Here is a 13021-nt window from a genome sequence, read left to right as displayed (position 1 = left end):
AGCGGATCCTGTCTCCATTTGTCTCCTCTATCAGCTTTGCTGAGCTAGTCTTGCTTCAAGTATTTCCCGGATCCTGGATAAAGAATTTTAGAGATATCCCATAAAGTTATGAGCTACCGCTTCTAAGATGGAGCCTTGCGGGCTCGGAGGATGTTATTTCTTTTTTTTTATTATATTTAAATTGTCTTCCTATGATTGATGTGGGAGCAAAAAGGAAAAAGCATTCAAATTAATACTGGTTGAACTATTCTGTTTTTTCTCTGTTTGAATGCTGCTGTAAAATCAGATTGAAATAGATTTGAATATTTTGGTTATTATGTTTGGTTATGAGGTTCTCCACATTAGTTACCAAAGGAGACATATATATATTTTCCGTGACAGAAGGTACGAGGTTATGTCAGTATTGTGTTTTTTTTTCTTCTCTCTTTGTTTTTATCATTATTGTTTTGTGTTGTCATGTTATGTTTAAAAAAAATAATGAAAAATCCCAACGTTGTATACAACTACCCTATAGACCATAACCATTACCTGTAGTAGACAGTAGAAGAGTTCATACTAGCATATCTCACTTAATGTCAATGCTGTTCTAGTTATGCAGTGTCTATCTTTTGCATGGTCATATAATGTATTGCCCTGAGTGGCGCAAAGACATGTAATATGTATGATTGTATACATTGCTGGATATAAATAAAAGTTAAAAAAAAAGTGTCCCTTTAACAGCTTGGCTGTGGTGCTCTTTGCCGCCTCCTGCTGGCCAGGAGTGATATTCCCAACAGTAATTGATGATGATGCCGTAAACTCACCGTATCTTAGGAAGAAATATACAATTTGTTACAGAACGTCATTTTTCCACTAGTGTCCATCACTATGTGTTCTCTAGTGGTAGGCTTAGGAGCTACCACTAGAGAATGCAATAAGCGTGTTGCAACCAATTAGCAGTTGCGCCGTTTGTTACATACATAAATAGCATTGGACATTAGTGTAAAACAAGCAGAAGATGTCATCTTGGACTGGACAAGCCGGCTCCTTGGTCACTGTTTTATGGTTAGTGTTTGCACAATAATAAAGGCCTTTGGGGTCTCCTTACCATCCATGTCTGCTTGTGAGGAGTTACACACACCATCCACACCTGTGCTGGTTATAACGCTGTCTGCTTTCTTCTTGGTTATACAGCAAGTGACTGTGGGAAACACAAGACAAACAGCTGCTCATGTAAAGAAATAAAAGAGCTGCCAGATATTGCCCTGGAAATGCTCTTGGAGATGATTGTACAATCTACATTTAGTGCTCGCCCCCCCAAAAACACATGTTCCTATTTATGCACAAAGGGACGCACTTGTGTGTCATTTGAGGAAACACTGGGCCCTACACATATGGACCATCCTTCTTGTCTCTAGCCCTTGTGTAACTTATGGATCTATGGTGTAAACCCTTATCCTAGACTCACCAAGCAGTTCCACCACTTCCCTGGTCACCACTCGCACCAGCTGATCGTCCACGATTTCTTGGTACTCAACACTCCCCTCAGTGTAATCGTCATCACTGGCGCAGACATAGAACAAGAGATTGTCACTAATACATCATGCAAGAGACAAGGATAGCCAAGATCACAGGAAAATACAACAGCCCCTCTCCCCAACAAGCCCAGGTCATTAAATCTCATGTACATTATGTATTTAATGGGACACAGCACTATCACACATATGAATGAGCAGTACACAAACAAGTAAAGATATTCTTTGCATGTAAAAGCGGAAGTGTGTGACATTGTACAACTATCTGACAGGGACGGACAATTCACAGGAAAATACATTTTTATAAAACACAAAGAAGTCATTCTGAAATCTTTTTAGAAGTAACAAACTGAGAATGTTGTCCCTTTATAGAAAATTGTGCCTGCTTACACTAAGTTTTTTTTTATTTTCATTGTTTTGTAGGAACAGTGTACTGTAATATTTTCTCCCCTTTAATTTGCTCCTAATATTCAATTTTATCAGCTGAAGTGTATTAAATTGTTCACAAATAGCTCATTTACCTTTATTTTTGTATTTGAAAACACTGCTTTTGTTTGTGATATTCCCAAATATACAGGACACTAAATCTTAAGTAGAACACATAGCTCAATGGGGTTAGGAGAAATAAGTAAATAAATGTTCATTTTCAATTAGGCTTTAGTATACAGACAGAGATAAGATAAGAACACATTAGTGTGCACAGAAATAGATAAAATGAGATCTGACTTTCCTGCAAGCTCATCATATTCTAATGGGTTGTAGTTTAAAAACAACAACAGCTATTTCATATACAACAATAAACCTAAAAAGCAATTACTCATACATTTTATACCCTGGTATTAAAAGCAATTGGAAACACATTAAGAGGAAACCAATAATGCCGTATACTGTCCATTTAACAGTAATGTCCTCACCACCAAAAACATGGCCAGAGTTTATACCAAAGGGAGCCAAACTAACCTCACTAGTTCCCGGTTATTGAAGCACGCCCAGTCATGAGACAACCTCTGCAAGAAAGAAAAACAGTTGACCCATTTCCATAAATATCCTAAGCACAGATATAAACAAAGGAATGATTTAAATCGGCATAAAGAGGGAGGGGATGAAAATGACGTGGTGGAGAGGTGAAGTTCATGAAGATGAGACACAAGAAGAGGCAACACTGTAAAGTATCTCACTTGGTACAGGTAGCTGAAAAGGGGCCCCAGGATCGGACACATGAGGCTCTCATACTGTTCTGGTGGACATGACAGGACTAGCGGCTTCACAAATAATCGTGGACAAGATGGTTAAGAAATACAACAGAAAAAAAAGGAGCTCAGCGTGTAGTGTTCACCTTGTACAACTTAATGGAATCCCCAATCTCTACTCCTGCACCCAGTGGAGCATGACTTACCTAAACATACGGTACATATGCACAGTCACTCATTAAACATGAACACCCCCCCCCATAATAACACATGTGCCGCCATTTTGCCAGAGGTACCCATGCTGACCATACGTATGCCGAGAAGGTCCAAGTGTTCCCTCCAGTAAGCATAAAGTTAGATTCTTTATAAGTGTGTTATTAGCACAGACCTGTGGGTACACACCAAGCATTCCTACCCACACTGCATGCAATGGTCCCGTGAGCTCACATGACCTGCACGTATTTCTACCAATAAACATGCTCGTTTCCCTGCCAGTGAGCACATGTACCAGTGGGATAAACCCCCACAGTGGGCACTGCTGGAAGGATATGAAGAATAGGTCGTAAACGGTATAGAGGCACACTCTCCAGGTTCGAAAATGCCGAGCTGACCAAACGAGTGGCCAAGTCAGGAATAGAAAAGAAATCTTGTTGCATGCTGGCTCCGCAGCAACCCACAATCTGATAACTGAAAAGGAAGCAACAGTGAGAACATACGCAAGTACAATGAGAGGCTACAAAAGTGCTGCAGTGAGAGACTACGCAAGTACAGTCAGAGAGAGAGAGAGAGAGAGAGAGAGAGAGACTACAAAAGTGCTGCAGTGAGAGACTACACAAGTACAGTCAGAGAGAGAGAGAGAGATAGAGAGAGAGAGAGCGGCTACAAAAGTGCTGCAGTGAGAGACTACGCAAGTACAGTCAGAGAGAGAGAGAGGGAGAGAGAGAGGCTACAAAAGTGCTGCAGTGAGAGACTACGCAAGTACAGTGAGAGAGAGAGAGAGAGAGAGAGAGAGAGAGAGGCTACAAAAGTGCTGCAGTGAGAGACTACGCAAGTACAGTCAGAGAGAGAGAGAGAGAGAGAGAGAGAGAGGCTACAAAAGTGCTGCAGTGAGAGACTACGCAAGTACAGTCAGAGAGAGAGAGAGAGAGAGGCTACAAAAGTGCTGCAGTGAGAGACTACGCAAGTACAGTGAGAGAGAGAGAGAGAGAGAGAGAGAGAGGCTACAAAAGTGCTGCAGTGAGAGACTACGCAAGTACAGTCAGAGAGAGAGAGAGAGAGAGGCTACAAAAGTGCTGCAGTGAGAGACTACGCAAGTACAGTCAGAGAGAGAGAGAGAGAGAGAGAGAGAGAGAGAGAGAGAGAGAGGCTACAAAAGTGCTGCAGTGAGAGAATACGCAAGTACAGTCAGAGAGAGAGAGAGAGAGAGAGAGAGAGAGAGAGGCTACAAAAGTGCTGCAGTGAGAGACTACGCAAGTACAGTCAGAGAGAGAGAGAGAGAGAGAGAGAGAGAGAGAGCGGCTACAAAAGTGCTGCAGTGAGAGACTACGCAAGTACAGTCAGAGAGAGAGAGAGAGAGAGGCTACAAAAGTGCTGCAGTGAGAGACTACACAAGTACAGTCAGAGAGAGAGAGAGAGAGAGAGAGAGAGAGAGGCTACAAAAGTGCTGCAGTGAGAGACTACGCAAGTACAGTCAGAGAGAGAGAGAGAGAGAGAGAGAGAGAGAGGCTACAAAAGTGCTGCAGTGAGAGACTACGCAAGTACAGTCAGAGAGAGAGAGAGAGAGAGAGAGAGAGAGAGGCTACAAAAGTGCTGCAGTGAGAGAATACGCAAGTACAGTCAGAGAGAGAGAGAGAGAGAGAGAGAGAGAGAGGCTACAAAAGTGCTGCAGTGAGAGACTACGCAAGTACAGTCAGAGAGAGAGAGAGAGAGAGAGAGAGAGGCTACAAAAGTGCTGCAGTGAGAGACTACGCAAGTACAGTCAGAGAGAGAGAGAGAGAGAGGCTACAAAAGTGCTGCAGTGAGAGACTACACAAGTACAGTCAGAGAGAGAGAGAGAGAGAGAGAGAGAGAGAGAGGCTACAAAAGTGCTGCAGTGAGAGACTACGCAAGTACAGTCAGAGAGAGAGAGAGAGAGAGAGAGAGAGAGAGGCTACAAAAGTGCTGCAGTGAGAGACTACGCAAGTACAGTCAGAGAGAGAGAGAGAGAGAGAGAGAGGCTACAAAAGTGCTGCAGTGAGAGAGAGAGAGAGAGGCTACAAAAGTGCTGCAGTGAGAGACTACGCAAGTACAGTCAGAGAGAGAGAGAGAGAGAGGCTACAAAAGTGCTGCAGTGAGAGACTACGCAAGTACAGTCAGAGAGAGAGAGAGAGAGAGAGAGAGAGGCTACAAAAGTGCTGCAGTGAGAGACTACACAAGTACAGTCAGAGAGAGAGAGAGAGAGAGAGAGAGAGAGGCTACAAAAGTGCTGCAGTGAGAGAGAGAGAGAGAGGCTACAAAAGTGCTGCAGTGAGAGACTACGCAAGTACAGTCAGAGAGAGAGAGAGAGAGAGAGAGAGAGAGAGGCTACAAAAGTGCTGCAGTGAGAGACTACGCAAGTACAGTCAGAGAGAGAGAGAGAGAGAGGCTACAAAAGTGCTGCAGTGAGAGACTACGCAAGTACAGTCAGAGAGAGAGAGAGAGAGAGAGAGAGAGGCTACAAAAGTGCTGCAGTGAGAGACTACACAAGTACAGTCAGAGAGAGAGAGAGAGAGAGAGAGAGAGAGGCTACAAAAGTGCTGCAGTGAGAGACTATGCAAGTACAGTCAGAGAGAGAGAGAGAGAGAGAGATAGAGGCTACAAAAGTGCTGCAGTGAGAGACTACGCAAGTACAGTCAGAGAGAGAGAGAGAGAGAGAGAGAGGCTACAAAAGTGCTGCAGTGAGAGACTACGCAAGTACAGTCAGAGAGAGAGAGAGAGAGAGAGAGAGAGAGAGGCTACAAAAGTGCTGCAGTGAGAGACTACGCAAGTATAGTCAGAGAGAGAGAGAGAGAGAGAGAGAGAGAGAGAGAGAGGCTACAAAAGTGCTGCAGTGAGAGAATGTGAGTGAGCGCAGCAAGCGGCCAGCAGTAATGTGAGTGAGCGCAACAAGCGGCCAGCAGTAATGTGAGTGAGCACAGCTAATGTGAGTTAGCGCAACAAGCGGCCAGCAGTAATGTGAGTGAGCGCAGCAAGCGGCCAGCAGTAATGTGAGTGAGCGCAGCAAGCGGCCAGCAGTAATGTGAGTGAGCGCAACAAGCGGCCAGCAGTAATGTGAGTGAGCACAGCTAATGTGAGTTAGCGCAACAAGCGGCCAGCAGCAATGTGAGTGAGCGCAACAAGCGGCCAGCAGTAATGTGAGTGAGCACAGCTAATGTGAGTTAGCGCAACAAGCGGCCAGCAGCAATGTGAGTGAGCGCAGCAAGCGGCCAGCAGTAATCTGAGTGAGCGCAGCAAGCGGCCAGCAGTAATCTCAGTGAGCGCAGCAAGCAGTAATCTAAGTGAGCGCAGAAAGCATAGAACAAGACCTGGGGAGGTCATAAAGTACAAGGACCGGGGAGGGGGGGGTTTATATAGCACAAGGACCAGGGGGTCACATAGCACAAGGACCAGGGGGTCACATAGCACAAAGACCAGGGGGACACGTAGCACAAGGACCAGGGGGTCACGTAGCACAAGGACCAGGGGGGGGGTCACGTAGCACAAGGACCAGGGGGGGGGGGGTCACGTAGCACAAGGAGCGGGGGGGGGGGGTCACGTAGCACAAGGAGCGGGGGGGGTCACGTAGCACAAGGAGCGGGGGGGAAGGGGGGGAAACGTAGCACAAGGACCAGGGGGTCACATAGCACAAGGACCAGGGGGGGTCACATAGAACAAGGAGCGGGGGGGGGGGGTTCACGTAGCACAAGGAGCGGGGGGGGGGGGTCACATAGCACAAGGACCAGGGGGTCTCATAGCACAAGGAGCGGGGGGGGGGGGGGTCACGTAGCACAAAGACCAGGGGGTCACGTAGCACAAGGACCAGGGGGTCACGTGGCACAAGGACCAGGGGGTCACGTGGCACAAGGACCAGGGGGTCACGTGGCACAAGGACCAGGGGGTCACGTGGCACAAGGACCAGGGGGTCACGTGGCACAAGGACCAGGGGGTCACATGGCACAAAGACCAGGGGGTCACATAGCACAAGGACCAGGGGGTCACATAGCACAAGGACCAGGGGGTCACATAGCACAAGGACCAGGGGGTCACGTAGCGCAAGGACCAGGGGGGGGGGTCACGTAGCACAAGGACCAGGGGGGGGGGTCACGTAGCACAAGGAGCGGGGGGGGTCACGTAGCACAAGGACCAGGGGGTCACATAGCACAAGGACCAGGGGGGTCACATGGCACAAGGACCAGGGGGTCACATGGCACAAGGACCAGGGGGTCACATGGCACAAGGACCAGGGGGTCACATAGCACAAGGACCGGGGGGGGGGGGTCACATAGCACAAGGACTGGGGAGGGGGTCACATAGCACAAGGTCTGGGGAGGGGGTCACATAGCACAAGGACTGGGGAGGGGGTCACATAGCACAAGGACTGGGGGGGTCACATAGCACAAGGACTGGGGGGGGGGGTCACATAGCACAAGGACTGGGGGGGGGTCACATAGCACAAGGAGCGGGGGGGGGTCACGTAGCACAAGGAGCGGGGGGTCACATAGCACAAGTATCGGGGGGGTCACATAGCACAAGGACTGGGGGGGGTCACATAGTACAAGGACCACGGGGGTCACATAGAACAAGTATCGGGGGGGGTCACGTAGCACAAGGAGCGGGGGGTCACATAGCACAAGTATCGGGGGGGTCACATAGCACAAGGACTGGGGGGGTCACATAGTACAAGGACCACGGGGGTCACATAGAACAAGTATCGGGGGGGGTCACGTAGCACAAGGAGCGAGGGTGAGGACATAGCACAAGGACCAGGGGGGTGAGGACATAGCACAAGGACCGGGGAAGGTCACATAGCACAAGTATCGGGTGGGTCACATAGCACAAGTATCGGGGGCTCACATAGCACAAGGACCAGCGGGTCACATAGAACAAGGACCAGGGGGGTCACATAATACAAGGACCGGGGGGGGGGATCACGTAGCACAAGGAGCGGGGGGGTCACGTAGCACAAGGACCAGGGGGTCACATAGCACAAGGACTGGGGGGGGGGGGTCACATAGCACAAGGACTGGGGGGGGGGGGGTCACATAGCACAAGGACCAGGGGGTCACATAGCACAAGGAATGGGGGGATAACATAGCACAAGGACTGGGGGGGGGATAACATAGCACAAGGACTGGGGGGGGATAACATAGCACAAGGACTGGAGGGGGGATAACATAGCACAAGGACTGGGGGGGGGATAACATAGAACAAGGACTGGGGGGGTCACATAGCACAAGGACTGGGGGGGGTCACATAGCACAAGGATCAGGGGGTCAAATAGCACAAGGACAAGGGGGTCACATAGCACAAGGACCAGGGGGTCACATAGCACAAGGACCGGGGGGGTCACATAGCACAAGGACCGGGGGGGTCACATAGCACAAGGACCGGGGGGGTCACATAGCACAAGGAGCGGGGGGGGGGGGCGCACATAGCACAAGGAGCGGGGGGGGGGGGGCGCACATAGCACAAGGAGCGGGGGGGGCGCACATAGCACAAGGAGCGGGGGGGGGCGCAAATAGCACAAGGAGCGGGGGGCGCACATAGCACAAGGAGCGGGGGGCGCACATAGCACAAGGAGCGGGGGGCGCACATAGCACAAGGAGCGGGGGGGGGCGCACATAGCACAAGGAGCGGGGGGGCGCACATAGCACAAGGAGCGGGGGGGCGCACATAGCACAAGGAGCGGGGGGGCGCACATAGCACAAGGAGCGGGGGGGGCGCACATAGCACAAGGAGCGGGGGGGCGCACATAGCACAAGGAGCGGGGGGGGGGGGGGCGCACATAGCACAAGGAGTGGGGGGGGCGCACATAGCACAAGGAGTGGGGGGGCGCAAATAGCACAAGAAGCGGGGGGGGGGGCGCACATAGCACAAGGAGCGGGGGGCGCACATAGCACAAGGAGCGGGGGGGGGGGGGGTGCACATAGCACAAGGAGTGGGGGGGGCGCACATAGCACAAGGAGTGGGGGGGGCGCAAATAGCAAAAGAAGCGGGGGGGGGGGGGGGCGCAAATAGTTTGTTCAGTACCTAGAAGCCTGGGTAATATCTGTGGCATATTTAGTTTGTTCAGTACCTAGAAGCCTGGGTAATATCTGTGGCATATTTAGTTTGTTCAGTACCAAGAAGCCTGGGTAATATCTGTAGCATATTTAGTTTGTTCAGTACCTAGAAGCCTGGGTAATATCTGTAGCATATTTAGTTTGTTCAGTACCTAGAAGCCTGGGTAATATCGGTGGCAAATTTAGTTTGTTCAGTACCTTGAAGCCTGGGTAATATCTGTGGCATATTTAGTTTGTTCAGTACCTAGGAGCCTGGGTAATATCTGTAGCATATTTAGTTTGTTCAGTACCTAGGAGCCTGGGTAATATCTGTAGCATATTTAGTTTCTTCAGTACCTAGGAGCCTGGGTAATATCTGTGGCATATTTAGTTTGTTCAGTACCTAGGAGCCTGGGTAATATCTGTGGCATATTTAGTTTGTTCAGTACCTAGGAGCCTGGGTAATATCGGTGGCATATTTAGTTTGTTCAGTACCTAGAAGCCTGGGTAATATCTGTGGCATATTTAGTTTGTTCAGTACCTAGGAGCCTGGGTAATATCTGTGGCATATTTAGTTTGTTCAGTATCTAGGAGCCTGGGTAATATCTGTGGCATATTTAGTTTGTTCAGTACCTAGGAGCCTGGGTAATATCTGTGGCATATTTAGTTTGTTCAGTACCTAGAAGCCTGGGTAATATCTGTGGCATATTTAGATTGTTCAGTACCTAGGAGCCTGGGTAATATCTGTGGCATATTTAGTTTGTTCAGTACCTAGAAGCCTGGGTAATATCTGTAGCATATTTAGTTTGTTCAGTACCTAGGAGCCTGGGTAATATCTGTAGCATATTTAGTTTGTTCAGTACCTAGGAGCCTGGGTAATATCTGTAGCATATTTAGTTTGTTCAGTACCAAGAAGCCTGGGTAATAACTGTGGCATATTTAGTTTGTTCAGTACCCTGGAGCCTGGGTAATATCAGAGGCATATTTAGTTTGCTCAGTACCTAGGAGCCTGGGTAATATCGGTGGCATATTTAGTTTGTTCAGTACCTAGAAGCCTGGGTAATATCTGTGGCATATTTAGTTTGTTCAGTACCTAGAAGCCTGGGTAATATCTGTAGCATATTTAGTTTGTTCAGTACCTAGGAGCCTGGGTAATATCTGTAGCATATTTAGTTTGTTCAGTACCAAGAAGCCTGGGTAATAACTGTGGCATATTTAGTTTGTTCAGTACCCTGGAGCCTGGGTAATATCAGAGGCATATTTAGTTTGCTCAGTACCTAGGAGCCTGGGTAATATCTGTGGCATATTTAGTTTGTTCAGTACCTAGGAGCCTGGGTAATATCTGTGGCATATTTAGTTTGTTCAGTACCTAGGAGCCTGGGTAATATCTGTACCTAGAAGCCTGGGTAATATCTGTAGCATATTTAGTTTGTTCAGTACCTAGGAGCCTGGGTAATATCTGTAGCATATTTAGTTTGTTCAGTACCTGGAAGCCTGGGTAATATCTGTGGCATATTTAGTTTGTTCAGTACCTAGAAGCCTGGGTAATATCTGTGGCATATTTAGTTTGTTCAGTACCTAGGAGCCTGGGTAATATCTGTAGCATATTTAGTTTGTTCAGTACCTAGGAGCCTGGGTAATATCTGTAGCATATTTAGTTTGTTCAGTACCTAGGAGCCTGGGTAATATCGGTGGCATATTTAGTTTGTTCAGTACCTAGAAGCCTGGGTAATATCTGTGGCATATTTAGATTGTTCAGTACCTAGGAGCCTGGGTAATATCTGTAGCATATTTAGTTTGTTCAGTACCTAGGAGCCTGGGTAATATCGGTGGCATATTTAGTTTGTTCAGTACCTTGAAGCCTGGGTAATATCTGTGGCATATTTAGTTTGTTCAGTACCTAGGAGCCTGGGTAATATCTGTAGCATATTTAGTTTGTTCAATACCTAGGAGCCTGGGTAATATCTGTAGCATATTTAGTTTCTTCAGTACCTAGAAGCCTGGGTAATATCGGTGGCATATTTAGTTTGTTCAGTACCTAGGAGCCTGGGTAATATCTGTAGCATATTTAGTTTGTTCAGTACCTAGGAGCCTGGGTAATATCTGTGGCATATTTAGTTTGTTCAGTACCTAGAAGCCTGGGTAATATCTGTGGCATATTTAGTTTGTTCAGTACCTAGGAGCCTGGGTAATATCGGTGGCATATTTAGTTTGTTCAGTACCTAGAAGCCTGGGTAATATCTGTAGCATATTTAGTTTGTTCAGTACCTAGGAGCCTGGGTAATATCTGTAGCATATTTAGTTTGTTCAGTACCTAGGAGCCTGGGTAATATCTGTAGCATATTTAGTTTGTTCAGTACCTAGGAGCCTGGGTAATATCTGTAGCATATTTAGTTTGTTCAGTACCTAGGAGCCTGGGTAATATCTGTAGCATATTTAGTTTGTTCAGTACCTAGGAGCCTGGGTAATATCTGTAGCATATTTAGTTTGTTCAGTACCTAGGAGCCTGGGTAATATCTGTAGCATATTTAGTTTGTTCAGTACCTAGGAGCCTGGGTAATATCTGTAGCATATTTAGTTTGTTCAGTACCTAGAAGCCTGGGTAATAACTGTGGCATATTTAGTTTGTTCAGTACCTAGAAGCCTGGGTAATATCGGTGGCATATTTAGTTTGTTCAGTACCTAGAAGCCTGGGTAATATCTGTGGCATATTTAGTTTGTTCAGTACCTAGAAGCCTGGGTAATATCGGTGGCATATTTAGTTTGTTCAGTACCTAGAAGCCTGGGTAATATCTGTGGCATATTTAGTTTGTTCAGTACCTAGGAGCCTGGGTAATATCTGTAGCATATTTAGTTTGTTCAGTACCTAGGAGCCTGGGTAATATCTGTAGCATATTTAGTTTGTTCAGTACCTAGGAGCCTGGGTAATATCTGTAGCATATTTAGTTTGTTCAGTACCTAGGAGCCTGGGTAATATCGGTGGCATATTTAGTTTGTTCAGTATCTAGAAGCCTGGGTAATGTCAGTGGCATATTTAGTTTGTTCAGTACCTAGGAGCCTGGGTAATATCTGTAGCATATTTAGTTTGTTCAGTATCTAGAAGCCTGGGTAATGTCAGTGGCATATTTAGTTTGTTCAGTACCTAGGAGCCTGGGTAATATCTGTAGCATATTTAGTTTGTTCAGTACCTAGGAGCCTGGGTAATATCGGTGGCATATTTAGTTTGTTCAGTACCTGGAAGCCTGGGTAATATCTGTGGCATATTTAGTTTGTTCAGTACCTAGGAGCCTGGGTAATAACTGTGGCATATTTAGTTTGTTCAGTACCTTGGAGCCTGGGTAATAACTGTGGCATATTTAGTTTGTTCAGTACCTAGGAGCCTGGGTAATATCTGTAGCATATTCAGTTTGTTCAGTACCTAGAAGCCTGGGTAATATCTGTAGCATATTTAGTTTGTTCAGTACCTAGGAGCCTGGGTAATATCTGTGACATATTTAGTTTGTTCAGTACCTAGGAGCCTGGGTAATATCTGTGGCATATTTAGTTTGTTCAGTACCTAGGAGCCTGGGTAATATCTGTGGCATATTTAGTTTGTTCAGTACCTAGGAGCCTGGGTAATATCTGTAGCATATTTAGTTTGTTCAGTACCTTGAAGCCTGGGTAATATCGGTGGCATATTTAGTTTGTTCAGTACCTAGAAGCCTGGGTAATATCTGTAGCATATTTAGTTTGTTCAGTACCTAGGAGCCTGGGTAATATCTGTGACATATTTAGTTTGTTCAGTACCTAGGAGCCTGGGTAATATCTGTAGCATATTTAGTTTGTTCAGTACCTAGGAGCCTGGGTAATATCTGTGGCATATTTAGTTTGTTCAGTACCTAGAAGCCTGGGTAATATCTGTGACATATTTAGTTTGTTCAGTACCTAGGAGCCTGGGTAATATCGGTGGCATATTTAGTTTATTCAGTACCTAGAAGCCTGGGTAATATCTGTGGCATATTTAGTTTGTTCAGTACCAAGAAGCCTGGGTAATAACTGTGGCATATTTAGTTTGTTCAGT

At 46.9% G+C, this 13021-nt stretch overlaps 1 protein-coding gene across 1 annotated transcript in view; it reads right to left on the bottom strand.

Moving 5' to 3' along the window:
• The window catches only part of XPO5 (exportin 5), a 630805-nt gene that overhangs the window by 79036 nt on the left and 538748 nt on the right, over positions 1–13021 (bottom strand). Inside the window, exons 23-27 of the mRNA XM_053712755.1 lie at positions 3256–3391; positions 2693–2791; positions 2475–2521; positions 1448–1542; positions 1088–1180 (exon numbers count right to left, since the gene is read on the bottom strand). Of these exons, the coding sequence (XP_053568730.1) occupies positions 1088–1180; positions 1448–1542; positions 2475–2521; positions 2693–2791; positions 3256–3391 (470 nt within the window). The remainder of the gene's footprint in view (positions 1–1087; positions 1181–1447; positions 1543–2474; positions 2522–2692; positions 2792–3255; positions 3392–13021) is intronic.

This window comes from Bombina bombina, chromosome 4 (assembly GCF_027579735.1).
Source record: "Bombina bombina isolate aBomBom1 chromosome 4, aBomBom1.pri, whole genome shotgun sequence".
NCBI lineage: Eukaryota > Metazoa > Chordata > Amphibia > Anura > Bombinatoridae > Bombina > Bombina bombina.
This window is presented reverse-complemented; position numbering and strand designations above follow the sequence as displayed.